Source organism: Emericellopsis cladophorae, assembly GCF_022114955.1.
Source record: "Emericellopsis cladophorae strain MUM 19.33 chromosome Unknown NODE_23_length_310842_cov_116_589050, whole genome shotgun sequence".
In the NCBI taxonomy this organism is placed as follows: Eukaryota; Fungi; Ascomycota; class Sordariomycetes; order Hypocreales; family Bionectriaceae; genus Emericellopsis; species Emericellopsis cladophorae.
The window spans coordinates 145718-164246 of record NW_026250948.1 but is presented as its reverse complement, the minus strand read 5'-3'; the positions used below and the strand labels follow the sequence as shown (position 1 = coordinate 164246).

General features: G+C 55.5%; 6 protein-coding genes across 6 annotated transcripts; 2 read left to right on the top strand and 4 right to left on the bottom strand.

Moving 5' to 3' along the window:
* Window positions 1-275: 275 nt before the first annotated feature.
* Window positions 276-2176, top strand: J7T54_004054 (putative sterigmatocystin biosynthesis monooxygenase-like protein; the record flags this gene model as incomplete). The annotated part of the gene is made up of 2 exons (XM_051506573.1): window positions 276-1943; window positions 1997-2176. The coding sequence occupies 2 exons, from the start codon at window positions 276-278 to the stop codon at window positions 2174-2176; spliced, it is 1848 nt and encodes a 615-aa protein (XP_051362137.1).
* Window positions 2177-3396: 1220 nt separating this feature from the next.
* J7T54_004053 (putative transcriptional regulatory protein -like protein) lies at window positions 3397-6242 on the top strand (the record flags this gene model as incomplete). The annotated part of the gene is made up of 2 exons (XM_051506571.1): window positions 3397-3635; window positions 3689-6242. 2 exons carry the CDS (start codon window positions 3397-3399, stop codon window positions 6240-6242), a joined length of 2793 nt encoding a protein of 930 aa, XP_051362136.1.
* Window positions 6243-6282: 40 nt separating this feature from the next.
* J7T54_004052 (3-oxoacyl-[acyl-carrier-protein] reductase-like protein) lies at window positions 6283-7135 on the bottom strand (the record flags this gene model as incomplete). The annotated part of the gene is made up of 2 exons (XM_051506570.1): window positions 6283-7034; window positions 7087-7135. 2 exons carry the CDS (start codon window positions 7133-7135, stop codon window positions 6283-6285), a joined length of 801 nt encoding a protein of 266 aa, XP_051362135.1.
* Window positions 7136-8795: 1660 nt separating this feature from the next.
* J7T54_004051 (uncharacterized protein) lies at window positions 8796-9146 on the bottom strand (the record flags this gene model as incomplete). The annotated part of the gene is made up of 1 exon (XM_051506569.1): window positions 8796-9146. The coding sequence occupies one exon, from the start codon at window positions 9144-9146 to the stop codon at window positions 8796-8798; it is 351 nt and encodes a 116-aa protein (XP_051362134.1).
* Window positions 9147-11662: 2516 nt separating this feature from the next.
* On the bottom strand, window positions 11663-12547 carry J7T54_004050 (Levodione reductase-like protein; the record flags this gene model as incomplete). The annotated part of the gene is made up of 2 exons (XM_051506568.1): window positions 11663-11973; window positions 12034-12547. The coding sequence occupies 2 exons, from the start codon at window positions 12545-12547 to the stop codon at window positions 11663-11665; spliced, it is 825 nt and encodes a 274-aa protein (XP_051362133.1).
* Window positions 12548-13528: 981 nt separating this feature from the next.
* J7T54_004049 (uncharacterized protein) lies at window positions 13529-14674 on the bottom strand (the record flags this gene model as incomplete). The annotated part of the gene is made up of 2 exons (XM_051506567.1): window positions 13529-13846; window positions 13901-14674. 2 exons carry the CDS (start codon window positions 14672-14674, stop codon window positions 13529-13531), a joined length of 1092 nt encoding a protein of 363 aa, XP_051362132.1.
* Window positions 14675-18529: the final 3855 nt, after the last annotated feature.

Here is an 18529-nt window from a genome sequence, read left to right as displayed (position 1 = left end):
CATGACCTGATTTCTAGGCGCTTATCTGTCTGCGACCTGATGGATGTAAAAAACCGCACCCAAGCGGCAGTGCCTGTGGCCGTGCCTAATAGTACGGCCCCCCAGGCACAGGACAGAAGTCGGGAGAAGGGTAGGCGTAGCCGAGGGCAAAACATTTGACTGTATAGATACGCATTTCAACACCTTTCAGTCTTTGTCATCTCTTTCCCCTATTCGCTCGATCACTTTCGAATCCTGCTTCACCTCGCTTTCACACGCAAAGGCAGACAGACGCCATGGTACCGCACGCCGAGGAAATCACGCCCAGCGTCACCAACGCTGCGCACGCCGAGACCATCCCGGAGAATGGGGAATATCTCAAGAACCACGTCAACGGCAACAGCGTGTCCGACTTTGCTTACCCGCCGTATGTGCCCGCCAACACGCCCTACCGGCTGCTCAAGCAGTACCACTCCAAGCCATCGAAACTGCGCGTAGCCTGCATCGGCGCCGGCGCTTCAGGACTATGTCTTGCCTACAAAATGGAGAAGATGCTGGCGGGGGGCTCGTTTGACCTCACGCTGTTTGAGAAGAACCCGCACTTTGGAGGCACATGGTACGAGAACACATACCCAGGCGTGGCGTGCGACATCCCCAGCCATCTGTACACCTTCTCGTGGGATCCCAAGCCTGACTGGTCCCACTACTTTGCCTACGGGCCCGAGATCCAGGGCTACTTCGAGTCCTTTGCCGAGAGACACGGGTCGAAGAAGTACATGAAGCTCAACACAAAGGTCATTGAGGCACGATGGGACGAGGACAAGGGCCTGTGGAACATTACGCTGGAAGACCAGGTCACAAAGGCCGCCTGGCAGGACTGGGCGCACGTGCTCATCAACGGCACGGGCATCCTCAACAACTGGAAATGGCCCGACGTTGAGGGTCTCCATGACTTTGCGGGCGCCAAGATGCACTCGGCCTCGTGGGACCACAGCGTCGACTTCAAGGGCAAGACGGTGGGCGTCATCGGCACCGGGTCGACCAGCGTCCAGATCGTGCCGCAACTGCAAAAGGAAGCGGATAAGCTCAAGGTGTTTATGCGCTCGTCGACGTGGATCTCACCCCCCTTTGGCGGCGGCGTTCTCGAATCCGACCTCCGCAAGGGCGAGCCCGACGACCAGCCGGGTCAGCGACAGTACACATTCACCGAGGAGGACAAGAAGAAGTTTGCAGAGGACCCCGAGTACCACCTCAACTTCCGAAAGAGGATCGAGGCCGAAATCAACTCCTTGTTCGGCATGTACCAACAGAACTCGGACATGAGCAACGCGTTCCGAAAACTCATCACCGAGGAGATGCACCGACGCATGGGACCCGGCCACGAGGAGCTCAAGAAGTTCATCATCCCCAAGTGGTCGCCTGGCTGCCGGCGCATCTCCCCTGGAGACGGGTACCTCGAGGCCCTGGTGCAGCCCAACGTGGAGCCCGTCTTCGGCGGCATCAAGAAGATGGTGCCCGAGGGCATCGTCGGCGAGGATGGCACGCTGCACAAGATGGACATACTCGTCTGCGCCACGGGGTTCAACGTCGCCTTCAAGCCTGCCTTTAAGCTCATCAACGGCGACGGCAAGACCATCAATGAGGACTGGGGCGAGAGCATCAACCTCTACATGGGTGTGTCCGCCCCCCGGTTCCCCAACTACTACACCATCGTCGGCCCCGGCGCGACGTGGTCGTCGGGGACCCTCCTCCCGTCCATCGAGACGACAGTCGAGTACAGCGTCAAAATGATGCGCAAGATCCAGCAGGACCAGATCCGGTCGATTGCCGTCAAGCAGGAGGCTCTGAACGACCTCTACGCCCACTTTGACGAGTTCCACAAGACAACCGTCTTTCAGGAAGAGTGCCGCAGTTGGTTCAAGGATGGCAAGCAGAAGAATAGGATTTATCTATGGCCCGGGCCGGTACGTTGTGACTCCTATGAACAAGAGAACATCATGTTGACTGACAACGACAGACCATCCACTTCCTCAAGTCCATCAAGGACCCGCGCTTCGAGGATTACGAAATTCGCTGGCGATACGGTAACCGCTTCGCCTTCCTCGGGCACGGCGAGGTCAAGGCGAACCAGACCAAGGATGTGCTGGGCTTGTCGACGTACGTGCGTAATGGCGATTCAGAGTGGGGAGTCGAGTAGCGCGTGATCTATGAGTGTATATACCCACAACTTTAGATTATTGCATCTCTTACATTATTGAATGCATGTGGATTTACCAAGACACCCTCGTTGTTGTACCGTTCCATGCCCTCCAGGCGGAGCCCGTTTTAGGCGTGGCGTTTGTCTAGCGTGAACCGGTGCTTTCCTGGTGTACACGTAGTCTGGTATTGGCAAGACTCGTGCAGGGAAGGTGGAGGTTGTGTTTCCGAGTCATGGGGATGGAAATGCGGGGGAAAAAGATGGGGGAAGCGAGGCTAGTCTGGGGGTGACCCATTATCTCGTGGGTTCCCTGCAGGCCCAGCTCAGCCGTTCGCGTCGATGAGGACAATACGGGCAGGCGAGTCTGGACTCTCTGGGAACGGGGGATCCATGGCAGAGAGTGATTAATTGTCTCTTCAGAATTGAACACTCAGCGTCGCTGCCCGCGGGTGACAGTGGAGCCGGGAAGTTAATCTTGGAACCCAACCCCCATCCAAGTCCATGTTGAAGGATTGTGTCATTGTGCCGGACAAGAAACGCTATTCACGTCGGACAGCTAGCCCCTGTCCTGTCATTGGACCCCTGATGCACTACTCGCAGGGAAAGACAAATCGACCATGGCATCCTCCCCGCCCATCTCCAACACGTCTAGCCGTGGGAATCGTCGGCTGTTCGGTTTGATCACGTCGCTTCGCTTAGTGCGTCACCCATTGCACCCTCACCACCAGTGCAATGAACTCCCCGCGCATACAAGGATGTGTAGGTGGGATTCACGCCAGGCCAGTCCCACATGGGCACGAGTCAGAAAGCTCTGCTCTCCAGACTCCACGCCCGCCGGCGCTGGCCCCCGACCTGGGGCCCCAGTCTGGGCGTCTCAATAAGTGATGTTCGATTGGACACTAGCCGGACGAGAAATTGAAGCTAGGCCTCTTTTGCCTCTCGGGGTCTTGCAAGATTGCGCACAACCAGATTGTTGGAGACAATGCTTGCTGTGATCAATGAGTGATGTGTGGAGGGCTGACGACTTCGAGTGGCGCCCCTAATGATCTTGAATAACATGACCCATGACCTTTGTGGACCCCTTGTTTTTCCTCTGCGACAACCTTCGTGTGGGGATCCCTTTTACTTGCTCCCAAGCTCTCCAGACAAGCAAACTGGCTTTGTACTTCTTTGTCTGTCACTGTACTCGAAGACTGCACAAACAAGGCAACCAGGAACACATGGCTGAGGACAAGAAAGAGGGCGATCAAGTCGCCGCCCAGGAGAACGTCTCACCCAAGGACAAACCCGCCCGCTCCGCTTCCAAGAAGGAACAGGTCCGTCATCGGGCCAGCGTGGCGTGTGCCTCGTGTCGCGACCGGCGAATACGCTGCGTCGTGCCCTCAGGGCAAGCCGAGTGCAACCAGTGTCGACGAGCGGGCACCGAATGCATCATCAAGAACGACGATGAAAGGCGAAGGTGAGAGACCGTCAGGGTACGATAGAAGTCTGCTCCCCTGCTCATGCACATAGGCCCATCTCCAAAGCGTACATGTCCAGCCTGTCCGACCGCATCAACCTCCTCGAGGGCATGCTGAAGGAGAGCGGCGTGAACCCCCCTCCAGCCAGCCATCCGCCCAAGACCAAGCACGGCGACAAGGGCCAGCAATCGGACAGCGAGCATGGGAAACAACGGCAGTCCCCCTCGGTGGATGTCCCCTCGCCACCCGACTCGACAAATGATTTGATGGTCAGGGCGGACTTTGAAGGGACAGATCCCATGATGACCGAGTCACAGTCCAACCAGGTGCTGTCCAAGGAGGATTCACCATTCCGCATGCTGGACCCCAAGCAAGAGGATATCGTCCACAGACTCCTCTCCACGAATGGCAATCTTTCCTTTGATCAACTCTCCGGCCGTTTGAGGTTCTTTGGCCCTACCGCCAACAGCCACGTCTACGCCGACAGCCCTGACCACTATGACTCGAGAGAGCCCCCCGAGCAGGTTCGCCGCGCTGAGCGCATCATCCGCTCGCTCAGCGCGACCACCTACGAGTATCTCATGAGCCACTTTTGGGAGCACTACAACGGCATCATCCCCGTGATCGAGCGATCTGCCTTTGAGGCCGACCGCGACACGCAGAACCCACGCTTCTACAGCTCGTTCCTCCACATCTGCATCCTCGCCATGGGCTACCGTGGGTGCGACACGGAGCGCGACGACATGAAGCGCATCACCCTCAGCAATCGCGAGAGTACCCTCCATAGGGAGGCCAAGTTCATGCTGGACGTCGAGCTCGAGCGCCCCGGCGGCATCCCCAGCGTCCAGGCGCTTCTTCTGCTCGGCGACCTGGAGTGTGGCGTCGGACGCGACAACACGGGCTGGATGTACGCCGGCATGGCCAACCGGCTGGCGTTCGACATTGGCCTGCACCTGGATTGTCGAAACAATGGCATGCCCGAGGCCGAGGTGCACATTCGCCGCATGACGATGCGTGCCTGTGTCATCTACGACAAGTACTGGGCCCTCTTCCTGGGCCGGCCCACAAGTATCAAGAGCCAGGATCTGGGCATGGAGCTCTTGTCTGACAAGTTCTCGCAGCTCACCTCGGACACGCCCGCCACGCCCAAGACCCTCAACGGGGAGGTCTATGAGCAGTTGATCGAGCTGATGGAGCTTGCCGGCCGCATTGTCGAGTCCCGCGACTACCAGGTCGTCAAGACCCGACTGTCCATGCCCAGTGATGGCAACGTCTTTGTCAACGAGGCGGGCGACAACGAGTACCTGCACGTCATCAACCTCGACCGCCAGCTGCAGAACTGGTACCGCCGCTTGCCGGAGCATCTCGCCTGGAAGCCCGCCAACATCAAGCGCGCACCCTGGTCCTTCTTCCTCCTCCACCAGCAGTATCACGTGTCGATGATCCTGCTCCACCGTCCGTGGGCCAAGTACGACTCCATCACAGATGGCGCGAGCACAGGGTCGGCCCATCCCAGCCCGCAAGGCACGGCGGCGCATGCCATGGACACGTCTGGGCACGACATTCACGACCAGCTTGGCGATCCTCTCGCGCATGACTCCCGCACCTCGCTGTCCCGAAGCATCTGCACACAGCAGGCCATCCGTGTGGCGAGGATCTTCTGGCAGCATCGTCAGCGATTCGACGGGCGTAAGATTCACGTCACCGGTATCCAGCATGCCGGAACCGCCGTGCTGGCCCTCATCGCTGCGTTGGCATACCAGAAGAGCGACACGGACAGGAGGACGTACATGGGCTACCTCGAGATCCTCAGCGATGCTCTGGGTGATATGAACGTGACCTACCATCCGGCAGGACGCATGGACGACCTCCTCAAGGCTGTGCTGACGCAGATCCGGCTCAGCCTCGGGGAGCCGTCGACGCGGGTTCATCCTGCTGGGCATATGTCGGGCGTCAGCGACTATGCGGCATCCCTCATCCCCTCGCGCCGCGAGGCGGACGAGACGACGTACAGTCAGCCCCTGAAGAAGCGTCGGCCGGGGACCAACTCGCGTCGTGCATCCGAGTTTGCGCGCCCACCGCCCCCTTTCTTCTCCCAGATTCCTTCGACGCAGCCGACGCCACCGGCCTCGGCCCACAGGGTACCCACGTTTGCCAACGAGTTCCAGCAGCAGCAGCAGCAGCGCACACCGAACCAGGTGGACAACATGCTCTTCTCCCTAGGCGCGGGCGATGGCAGCCACATTGATCTTGACTTTTTGTCCGGATCAGCCGTCGACCTGGACGGCGACAATGACGGGAAAATGGACTGGGGTATGGGCAGCATGCACTCGGACAACCCTCCACAGACGTACGAGGCGCCGATGGGTGACTTTGGCCCCGGGCCGGCCGGACTGAGCGCGAGCTCTGTGCTGGGACAGCAGTCGTCTGCCCTGTCAAGCGAGCTCATGTCCAACGCGACATTTGGCGTCAAGGCGGGCGAGACGGAGTTGACGGAGCAGCTGCACGGGATGAGCCCAGCCAGCTTGTCAGGACTGGTGCAGAGTGTGGAGAAGAGCGACGAGGTGCACCGGAATCAGGACTTGGATTTCTTTAGCTTTGATTAGGACCTGGACACTCTCCCCTCGGGGTCTGTCTCCCTCCCCCCTAATTAGATGTGAAGCCACCATCTACCACCGTCACCGCCCCCGTCTGGTAACTGTTCATGCGTGACGCGAGGCAGACGATGCTGTCCGCAATCTCCTCCATGGATCCAATCCGCCGCATCGGCGCCCGGGCCAGGTCGTCCATCAGGGGAGTCCCGGCGGTCATGGCCATGGCCGCTTCCACGAGCGGCGTCTCAATGTACCCCGGCGCAATGGCGTTGACACGGATGTTGTAGTCGGCGTATGCGTTTGCGTCGCCCCTCGTGAGACCGACGACGCCGTGCTTGGCCGTGGTATAGGACGTGTGGGAGAGGCGCGAGTTGGGCGCGACGAGGCCGTACATGGACGCGATGTTGATGATGCGCCCACGCCCGTCGCGCGGGCCGAGATCCTCCTGTTTGACCATGGCGGCGAGCTCTGCTTTTTGGCAGCGGTAGACGCCATGCAGGTTGACGTCGAGGACACGTTCAATCTCCTCGTCTTCCGTCTCGTGCGTCAGACGACCGCTGCCGTTGATGCCGGCGTTGTTGACGGCGATGTCGAGGCGGCCAAATTCCTTGGCGACCTGGGCAATGCCCTCGTTCACCTGGATCTTGCTCCTGACATCCATGTGCAGCGGCAGGATCTGGACCTGGGGAAAGGTGGAGGCAAGGGTGGCGCGCGTTGCCTCGAGGTTGGAGGCGTTGATGTCGGCAATGGCGAGCCTGGTGACCCCGTGGCGCGCGAACGCCATGGCGGTATACTGGCCAATGCCTTGGGAGAGTGAGTACATGATTTTGATCATGGCCTCGTGAAAGATACATACCGCTTGCGGCGCCCGTGATGAACGCTGAACCTCTCAACAGGGAGGCCATGATGGATGCTCGCTAAGAGTGCTAGACAGGAGAAAACGCGGATGATGGAATGGAACGACAGGTGAGAGCTCCCGGAGACATGACTTGTTGAAACACGAGGGATTCGGAGATTCACAGACTCACGGTTACCATCAAGCGGTCCCCACCGTGGAGTTGGTGCCAGTCGGGGTTTTGGGGACCGGCGCGGGGGAGGATGGAGATGGAGGGAAGCCGGAGAATGAATCCACGTAATTGGCCTGGACTTGGTTTCCCGTCGCCGTTTGTAGTGGGCTGGTACACGGGGCTGCCTTACTAACTATCGCCTGTCGGGAAAGTCCGTCCGCCCTGATTGTGTCCGCGCGTCAACGGTCAATCCATCCATCTTCCTCTCCCTGTTAACGAAGCAAAGTCACGGACTTGGACGCTGTAGATGAGTCAGACTCAATTGGGTCACATACATCGCGCGTCTGTTTGGGACATGGAATCTTCACCACTCATGTTCTCAATAATTGAATCTGCTGCTGGCACATTGAGCGACCAATTGCATGTGTGGTTTGAGCTTGGTGAACACCCCAGGCAATTTGTCTGCAACGATTTGAATGGGTTTTTCTTCGCTAGTATCAGTGAATCAAGTTTGTGAGCAGTAAATAGATGAAAAGCCTTCTTCTCGTAATGACTCGGGCTTGACATCCTCCCGTGTCCATCACCAACATAAGATGTCCCCCTATACTTCTCATGCACCAGTATACCCTGGCATGGTCATATTCCCCAGCACTGTCGAAAGCGACTGTCAACACAGCACGTGCTGAATCCCAGGCCGTAACCGTTAGTTATTGCAGTATTATATGACGCTGTTGACATGACGCAGCCTTCTTAGACGTCCGGGCAGTGTACTACATGTATGTGGAGCCATTGCAGGTGCTTTACATCGGCAGCCAACAGGCGTGCAAGGCACGAGGATGGCCTGGCCATGGCTCCTGACCCTGGTTTTGAACCCATCAATCTAGCCAGTTCAGGAATATAAGTGAATAAAACTTTATTATAAAAAAGATTCCTGCTAGTGCGTGATCTGTGGGTGAATAAACTTGCATGGCCACTCACTGTCATAGTAGATACCGACAGAGGATGTCGTGACGGTCGCCGCTGAAGGTCACACCAAGATCAATGCCTGGAAAACAGGGGGACCCCGTAGCTCTGCATCACACCAGGTTGTCGCTGTCAGGTTGGTCGTCTTGATTGGGGAACGGGATAGAGGGCTGGCGAGAACTGTCAAACACTCAGGTCGACATCGGCAGTGTTCACGGATCGTAGGCGAACTCTCCCATGGGACAGTTCAGGTGGTAGGTGGTCAGTAGATGGCATGGAACCGTGTACCAGATGATCCATTAGAGGCCCGACACGCTCGACAAGAACAAGCCCCATGAAACAGACCCCTAAGCACCATCCTGCTGAGCTTTCAATGATACAAGGTCCCGACGCCACGAGGGATAGGTTCGTGGTGTATCAAGTGGCAGTGCAGCTGGTCATCATAGTTGCTACAGCTACGTTTTGTTGTGTTGGTGCCCTGATCAGTGAGATGGTGACGGGCGACCATGACAACGGTGGTGATATGTTGCTGGTATGGAGAATACATTGACTACGAAGGAAACCCAAACTCCACTCAATATAGGTACAAATCTCTTCAAACAGCGGGTGTCGGAGGCACCTTTGGGCCTCCAAACCTCTCGATGCCCTTCCCAATCCCCGTGTGCACGCTCTTGGCCATCCTCTCGAGAGGCAGTCGCTCATCCATGCGCTGGACAGCCCTTGAGATTGGTGGCTCGACCCTTTGCACGCCCTTCTCGACGCCGGGTGTAAAGTACGAAATGTTCTTCTCCCACCGGGGCGCCCACTTGGTGGTCTGTGTGGAGAGGCGCTCCTCGGCGCCTGGCATGATCATGTAGAGTGGTGTGAGGACGCCAACACCAGCGGCACCGATGAGCAGGACTTCGGAGCGCTTGGCGTTTGGGAGCTTGGGGACGCGGATAGGCATGTTGATGGTGGCGTGATGGTGCTTTCTGTTTCTGATGACGGATGAGTGGTTGTTACAGGTGTAAGTCGTCTAGTAGGACTTACTGTGTGTTGCAGTGCGTGTTCTGGAAGCAGATTTCGATGGAACTTTGATGGTTGGTCAACTGTTGATGGTGGTTACGATGCAAGTGAGGGAATGATGAAGGGGCAGCCTGGCTTTATAAAGGGAGAATGACACCGCAAACAGGCAAGGCAGGCTCGGGGGATGACCAGCCATCCGATCTGGATTGGCCGTGTTCTGGGGAAGCTGCGAGCTTGTGAGCGGGGTATTATGGGGAATCAAGATACATGCGAAACGGAGGCGAGGCCCTTGGAAAGGCTATTTGGACTGATGCATTACTTTGATCATGGCAGGCTGAGGGGATGCAGTTGAGTGTCAGCTCGACCACCCAGCAGCATCCTCGTAAGCGACCACGTCGTCTATCTGAAATGGGGCCGTACACAAGCTTAGATGCACATGAGCCAGCAGCAAGAAGAGCGCAGCGTTGAGTGATGCATGGCATGATTATTCAACATTGATCGCGCGTGCCATTGGCGACGCTCGTGATGGAGGGTGGTGGCACATTGATTGAGACAGCACCTGCGGCCGCCCCTCCATCAATCAGGTCACACTGTCCACTGCCACTCGCACTGCGTGCGCCTACATATAGCCTTCGACAAAGGGGCATTGTGAAATTTTGAGGAGCTTCGATATTTGCTCTGAGTTTGTCTGCTCAATTTCCTCAGACCGTGAACCCCTTTTTCGCCATCTTCATACTATCAGAGACTTGACGTTCAATCAGTGGGACCCTTGCGGATCAGGCAGTCCACTTCCCCAGACTCAGGGCGCGCTAAACGGGGCAAAATATCCACTGGGCATCCACCCGCGGATGCCCAACGGCCCCAACCGCCACTGGAGACTGGAGCCCCTGCTCCCCCAGACTTGGCGGGTGGCCCCAGCTCTGGCTGTCGTGTGCCTCCTTCAACGTTACCCGTCACGGCGCGTGAACGAAGTCGACGAGGAGGTTTGAAATACAGTAAAGTTGAAAATTGCTGGTGGTTACTGGGTCAATTCGATCAGCACCGAAGAATGGCACACCAAAATGCAGTGGCGTAAGGAATTGACTCGTGCTGGTGTGGCACAGCACAGTGCTTGGAACTCCTCCATTTGCCGTGTTTTGGGGGGATTTAGCCAGTAGAGGATGCATGAATGGACCCAGGTCTGCTGTTTGTTCCTGCGCTGCGCGCAGGGGATAACGGCTCAGCATGGAGGGTTCGGTGTCGCTCAACCCCTCTACACGTCACCGAAGGGGGGGACGGGGGTAGGGGCAGGGGGCTGTGGGAGAGGGGTTCGGGTGGTATACGGAGAGAACTACAATGGGCTATCAATGAGTTCAATAAAGAAAGATAGATTTCACTACACTCTTCATCATATCGACAAACGCGTGGGTGGCGACAGGAAGCTCCCGTGAGGAAATCGAAACACTTCATGTTGTTCCAAAGACGGACCAGAGCTACAGTTGCCACCGAGCAGAGGCCAGTACTCTGTTACATGTAACATCCAGTCCTCGGAATGACTGGACTGGGGCCGCGCCATCATCGAACAATTGCAGTGCCAGCTGAATCACAGTCTGGCGCACTGTCCTCATGGCACGATGCAACCGTCGAGACTGGCCTTCAGCGGCAGACCAGCTCAACTTTGCCTGCACTAGCATCCAATTACCATCAGGAGCTCGAAGGAGGATAGCCAATGAGCTGTGACACAACGCATCAGCTTGATCACGGGGCCCCATGCTGCGGACTCAACTGGGCTGGCTCACCGGTTACTCGTCTCCATCTAGGCGCAAGAACATGAATTAAAGTACGTACCAGAGGAGTGATGAAGATGGCATCTATACGAGGCTATTAGAAAATATTTCTCGTTCCTCTGGGCAGTGTCTCTGGCCCCAGATGACTGATGGATCGAATGGTATTTGACTGTGATCACCTAGAGGCCACTTGACTGATTGATTGACGCTCACACCGCCAGATTCCGTCACTCACTGTAAAACACTGAAGATCTGTATGCCAGTGCATAGACGATGCACCCGCGATTGGCCCATGGCATTCCCCTCAAAATAATCCACAGCACTGGAAAGCTGCCCCAGGCCGAAAAGCCCAGAGACTCCGTACAGATCATTCTCCCCATCACGGCCGTTTCCTCAAGTGACTGAGCTTTCAGCTAGTTTTTTTTAAATTTCAATCTCGCATATATCGCTTCTTGATCCCTTTTACGTCTTACAACCCCCTTTCTCAGTTCGTTCTGTTACGAGAATGTGGGTTTGGCCTGCCCTCTCGCCTGCCGAGCGCCAACGTGTGGTGCGAGGACACGATTGACTCATGCACGCTCTGACATGACAAAAGAAATTATTGATCTACGCAGGCAACGCTATCTCGTTCTACTAGTGTCACGTACACAAGTCTCCAGAGACAAAGGCGTCCGCGACCACATGCAGGCTCTCAATCCCAAGCACCGTCAACACGGTAGACACTCCCGCTCACAAAAGTGCTCTCTGGCCCCAGCAAGAACCCAATCACATTGGCCGTCTCCTCGACTGTCCCCCGCCTCCGAAACGCCGTGGGCTCGTCAAAGGGAGCGTCCGCTGGCCGGCCGGCATTGTCCCACTCCTTCTGCATCAGAGGCGTGTACACGGATCCTGGCGCCACAGCGTTGACGCGGATCTCGCGATGACCGACTTCCTGCGCCGCGGACCGCGTCAGTCCGATCAGACCATGCTTGCTGGCGTCGTACGCGGCGTGGCGGGCAAATCCTAGCGACACGTGTCAGGGGGGGGATTCTTGCGCAGTCCTCTCGCAACTGGTAATCTTACCCTTGAGCCCGTGAATCGACGAGATATTCACAATCGAACCCCCGTCCACAATCTTCCGCAGCTGCGCGCGCAGGCAGTACATTGTCCCCGTCAAGTTGACCGCGATGATCCTGCTCCACTCGCCATCGTCAAGCTCGGTCACGGCATGCGTGCCGTGGACTTTGCCAATGACACCCGCCACGTTCGCAGCGCCATCCAGACGTCCATAAGTCGTGACCACTTCGTCGATCCACGCGTCCACCTGCTCGCGCTGGGAAATGTCGACGCTCCGGATCATGAAGGGCACGTTGAGCGGGGTGAAGTAGGCCCTGGTTGCTTCCATCGCAGCAGGATCCACATCGGCAAGGGCGACGGCCGCCCCTCGCGCGGACAGGTATTTGGCGGTCGCGAGGCCGATGCCACTGGCGCCCCCTGTGATGGTGAAGACCTTGCCTGCGAGCGACATGCTGGGAGATGGGTGTGGCACGACGGACCAGGACGACGTGGAGGATGAGTTGGATCTGGAGGTGAGCATGCTGATTTGGGTGAGATCAAAGGAAAGGTTGAGTAGACTGACTGGAAGACAATATCGCTTTCTTTCGGGTGAAAACACACTCCTGATGCGTTTTCAGAGAAGTTGCGAGCATATAGGCGGTTATGAGGAGTGAGTGTCCTGGAGAATATAGCCGTCGGCAAATTCAGGAATGGGGCCGATGGGACAATGCCCCGCTGCCCTCGGCGCTCTATTCATGTTAAATTGCGGCTTTGTGGGGAATTGGAAATACCCGGAGATCTCCATGTATAATTGAGATTGAGTGGTGATTCGTAAGTCCGACTGGCTGCATTGATGGTCCAATGTCATGAGTGTCCAACAACGCCCAAAAGATGTCCGAGTCCGGATGGTTGGACTGATGCGTAAGTGAAGCGGTTCAGGCTACCCTGCGTAACTCTTTCTGTAGTTTTTCTCTCTGCCAGAACGACTCGTCAACAAGATATTAGCTTCTGGAAACCAGTCCATAGAATAGAGGTTCAATAAAATCATTTCCTATGTTGTATTCCAAGAGAAAATTCAAATGCGGCCCTATTGTCGACCCAACTTTAATTCCCCTCTTCTTGCTTGGACGTGCCACCAACGTGGAGATGTCAAAACTTGACTTTACACGTGAAAGGCTTTTGTTCGGGCACACTAAATGTCACGTCTGCCGGTTCATTCGGATATCACCTCATCCGTCAACGTGAGAAAACAAGGGCCTTCGGCACGTGAGGCTTGCGTTGAGTTGCGTGACCCTGATCCAAGCATAAATGGCCCTTCGGGACGGAGTCGACGGACACTAATTTAACACTTTCCTGTGATTCATTCCACTTTACCCCACAAAGTCGCTCGTCACAAGGCAGCCCGGCACGAAGGACACTGGGGCAGTTGAAATCAGTTCCTGAATTGCTTCATTGTCTATTTCACGTGTGGCTGCGGCCAACTACAGACAACGAACCCGGTAGGCCCCCTATGCATGTCGCCTTACTGGCGTGCACCAAAGTCATCACGTCCTCCATCGTCGATCTTGACAGTGTAGGTCACTGACTTCATGATCGCCCCTGGCTGCGGCAGAATGTCCTCCTGACTGGCGGTCATTGTCTTGGCATCGCGCGTCGCCGACGTGAACACACTTTGCGAGGTGCCGGTGCTCCTACCACTGAGCTTGTATGCCTCGCGTGTCCGGGGGCGTCGAGATCTCCGCCCATAGCCGTCCGAGGAGCCAGCAGAGGGGCGTGAGCGGTAGTCCTTGGCCTTGCGTATGAAGACGGGCGCGAGGAACGGCAGGCTGGAGACGAGATTCTACACACTGGGTCAGTCCTTGATGCAGCTTTGGAGAGAAATGGGGAGACTTACACCGACGTTGAACTCAATGACGCCCCAGAGGATCAGCATGGTAGTGTTACCGTCGCCAAACTGAATCCGGTCGATCTGGAGGTACCGAAACACAGAACACATGGTCGTGAACAGCCCCAGAATGAAGATGCCAATCAAGCCAACCTTTTTGGCCGTCTGAATATTCAAGCCCACAAGCATGGGCACGGGCAGGACGGCGACGACGACATCCGAGATGATTGTCACCACCGCGTACGCCGTGAATGAGGGCCCTGGGGGGAGGCATGTCCCATCCATGCGTGGCTGCCAGGACTTGGCGACCGGCGTGCACGCAAAGATGAGGGAGAATGCACAGGCAAGGTGCGCCAGGAAGACGAGCGCAATGGTCGTGTACACGACCAGTCGGTACGAAAACTGCGAGGTCCCCTGGAGCAGACGCAGGTAGGAGATGAGAAGCGCCATTTTGAAAAAGGAGACGCCCAGCTGGTAGATGGGGCGCCCGGCAAAGTTGACCTTGGTGTACGTGATCAGGTTCTCCCGAGGGCGCGCTGCCAGGGGAAGGCCGAGACCGTAGCGCGTTTGCGCGATGCATAGGGCGGAATATGCGAACGCAAACACCATGGAGAGTGCCGCCATGTAGTCGTCGTTGGCGAGGCCACGACTCTTGTGCCGGATGAACAGTCGCCAGATGACGCCGGTCGCCGAGATGACGCTGAGAAGGACGGTGATGGCGATGATCTTGGGATACTCGGACTGGGCGTCGACCTCGGCCGATGCGTTCAGAACCCAACCCATGGTGGCGTTGGCAGGCAAGGTTGCGAACAATGGTAAGGGAACAATGGGATGAAGACTCAAGTCCACGACGACCAAGGTGTCACGGATGCGCCTGTGGATGTGAGACTTTGTGTGTTTGTACGCTGAACTTGCGATGACTATTGTCGTCTGGAACGTGTGCGTTGACTCAGATCTCTTGGGGAGAAATCACGCGACGTATCGCATATCGCGGGCATGGACAAAGACATCCCGTCGATCTACAAGGGGGAAATTTGCTTTGGGCACAGGCATCTCGCGTGTGGTGAGAAGAAAAGATAGACAGCAGGTTGAAGGCGGCATAAGGTGAATGCTGAGGGCTCGAAGAAGCAACTCTCCACAGATAAGGCATCGCTGCTATCTCACTCCGGAGCGAGCTCAGCCTTGGTCATTCATCAGGCTGGCATGTAAGACTTGCCACTTCCGTCATCCAAAGAGATCCCGTTGTCGAATCTGGAGGGGCTTGTCGACCGCCCCGAAAGGCATGAGACATCACGAATGAAGCAGGGGCTCAGTCTTCCGTCCAGAACTCCAGATGGATGGCTCTCCTTTAAGAATGCCCCTGTTCATACGCCATGAATGGCGCCGATCTGTCAATGGCACCAGCTAGCCTCTAGCCTACGGCTTGCCGGCTGTGAACGACGCGTGGGATGTCTTGGACGGGGGCGCCTGGATGTCTCGAGATGACGAAGCAAGCTCAAGAAGCAATTCGCAGAGGAGTGTGAGCCGCAGGCCTGGACTGGCAGGACGGCAGCTTTAGGAATTCTCCATCTACCCAAAGTCGACCACGCTCAGCATAAGCATTGTCGGTGCGTACCGAGTCCGTATCTTTCACCGTGGACACCTGTCGAGCGGTGCATGACCGGCAGGCAGCATGACCAACAAATGACCGTCGGGGTTCCGTGTCACATTGGCGGTCGAGACTGCCTATTGGGGCCGAATCTCCAGAACGACGTTGTAGCGCAGAATGGAGCTGTCTTGAACAGGTAGAAGAGAATCGACAAGCAGCACGGCATGGCGGGTGTTGCATGCATGCATGCATGCATGCATGGGTGCGAGTGTGTCGTACAAGCCACGTCCACGTCGGCGATAACGTAATCCACATGCGAGCGGCGCACCCAAGCGAGCGGCGCACCTTCCCCGTCATCTGCACACGACTACATTCCTCACCAATTATCACCGCATTTAATGATGGATGAACTTCCAAAAGAATCCAGGGTGACCCTTGCCCTCGCAGCTCTCGGAGGAGACGCGTCATTAAGTATCCGACATATTGCGAAGGTCTATAATGTGCCTCCAACGACTATACGTCGCCGACTGAAGGGTTTTCAGGCTAGAGCCGAAACCAGGCCGAATTCAATGAATCTAACGGATTCAGAAGAGAGAGCGATTATTAAGTATATACTCGATCTATCTTCGCGATCTTTTCCTCCCCGACTGTCTGGTATTGAAGATATAGCTAACCAACTACTACGCGTACGCGACGCGCCACCCGTTGGCAAGTATTAGGCTTTAAACTTCGTTAAACGCTACTAAGAACTTCGCACGCGCTGGGTTCGTAGATATAACCACTAGCGGGCTAAATACGAAGATCCGAGACTTATTAAGGGCTGGTTCACGCTTATACGGAATATATAGGCGAAGTATGGGATCCTGAATAACGATATCTATAACTTCGACGAGACGGGCTTTATAATAGGTATTATCTTCGCGGGTATGGTTATTACGACCTCAGAAGGCCGAACAAAGGCTAAACTAGCCTAGCCTAGGAATAGGGAATGGGTAACTATTATTCAAGGCGTCAATGCGTGCGGCTAGGCTATTCCTCCTTTTATTATCCTCGCGGCTAAGTACTATCTCTTAGCTTAGTACGAGGGGACCGACCTTCCGGCCGATTGGGTTATCGCTATAACCGATAACGGCTAGATAACTAATAAGATTGGCCTCGAATGGATCAAGCACTTTGATCGCTATACAAGCCCTCGTACGAAAGGCGTGTATCGAATGCTTATTCTTGATAGCCACGAAAGTCACTATTTAACCGACTTTGAGCTCTTCTGTCAGGAGAAGAAGATTATCACGGTCTATATACCGGCTTATTCTTCCTATATTCTTTAACCCCTCGATATTGGTTGCTTTAGGCCTCTTAAATAAGCGTACGGGCGATAAGTGGAAGATCTAATGCGCGTATATATCACGTATATCTCAAAGGTTAACTTCCTTCGCGCCTTCCGTATAGCTTTCTTCCTTACTTTCACGGAGAAGAATATATAAGGAGGCTTTGCTAGCACTAGCCTTATACCGTACGACCTAGAAAGGGTCCTCTCGAAGCTTGATATGAAGCTTCGTACGCTAAGTCCTCCTGCAGACCCTATTAAAAATAGGCACCCTTAGGTCTTAAAGACGCCGCAGAATACGTACGAGGCTAGCGCATAGTCAGAGGATATTAAAAATCGGATCTCTATCCATCAGAACAGCTCTCCAACGCCTATACTTAATGCCTTAGATCAACTAACGAAGGGTGCTACAGCAGTAATGCATCAAGTAGCCCTCTTGCAAGCGGAGAATATATCGCTACGTACAGCAAATAAGGCATTAAGTAAGCGTCGAGGGATTAAAAGAAGCTATCTTCAGCATAGAGGCACCCTTACTATGCAAGATGGGAAAGACCTTATTAATCAGAAGAAGGTTAATGAACAGATTCAGGAAGAAAAGCGTATAAAGAGGCGCCCTCAGCCACCAGGCAGTCCGAAGCCTGCACGCTATAGCAAATGCGCCAAAACAGGTCATAACGTACGAAGCTATCCGGAAGATATTTAAAGTCTCACTCTATCGATACTTTTATTTAATTAGTAACTTAATTGATTGTGTTGTTCTTGATCGACCTTTTTGTATGTAGATGACGGGGAAGGTGCGCCGCTCGCTTGGGTGCGCCGCTCGCATGTGGATTACGTTATGCAGCGTCCGCGCCCGCTGCTTCTGCCGTGAGACAGAGTGAAGAAAGCTGTCCCGTGTCTCCCGCTATTTCACATTGACGCGTGCCCCAAATCGCAGTTGGACCACTGTTCGGGATGCGTGGCTGCGCCAATGCATCAGATTGTCTTAGATCTGACGGATGATGACAGGATTTATATACCTAGGGAGAATGAGAAATCAACTGGATGATCTGGATCAAGGGGAAGAGGGCGAGATCCTAGTCGTTTCGCGGACGGACAAATCATCGGGTTGGCGCGTTGCACAGGATTCTAATTAGTTCGTCTCTCCAGATGCTCGGCCAGTCCCAGGATACATGAGTGAGCGACAATCCGACATGGCCTACCCAAGTCCACCGAGGCGACCAAATCGCATTTCCTTCGTCTGCCGTCCGATACTTGCCTGTTCTCCAGTGGCACAAGTGTCGAAGCGGCGCACAGTCCGCTGTGCGTACATACATGACAGCGGTCGTCGTCTCGTCGAAGTTCAAAAAGCAGGGTGAAGTAACAAATTGCGAACGCGCACGGCATGGGCAGGGGTGGCCTGGATACTGGTGCAGGGTTGGGTCAGGTAGGTAGGTGCGTGGATCAGGAAAGTTACCCGACGTGAGTGGTTGGCTAAGGTATGTCTGGGGCCCCCTGGAAATTGAGAACAGGCGGGCCGTCCGTGCATCCTTCTTCCTTCGACCATGCACCCACCCTGATCACCACCATGCTGACGCCGCCCCATTCATTCCATCACGGCTTTGATAGGCGACGCGTCTCACCTGCACATGTCTCCGATGCATAAGGTGCTCGTATACTGTTCTGCTTGGCCTGGCATGGACCGATCGACAGCCCAGGCCTTATCTACCGCGACAGGCTCTCG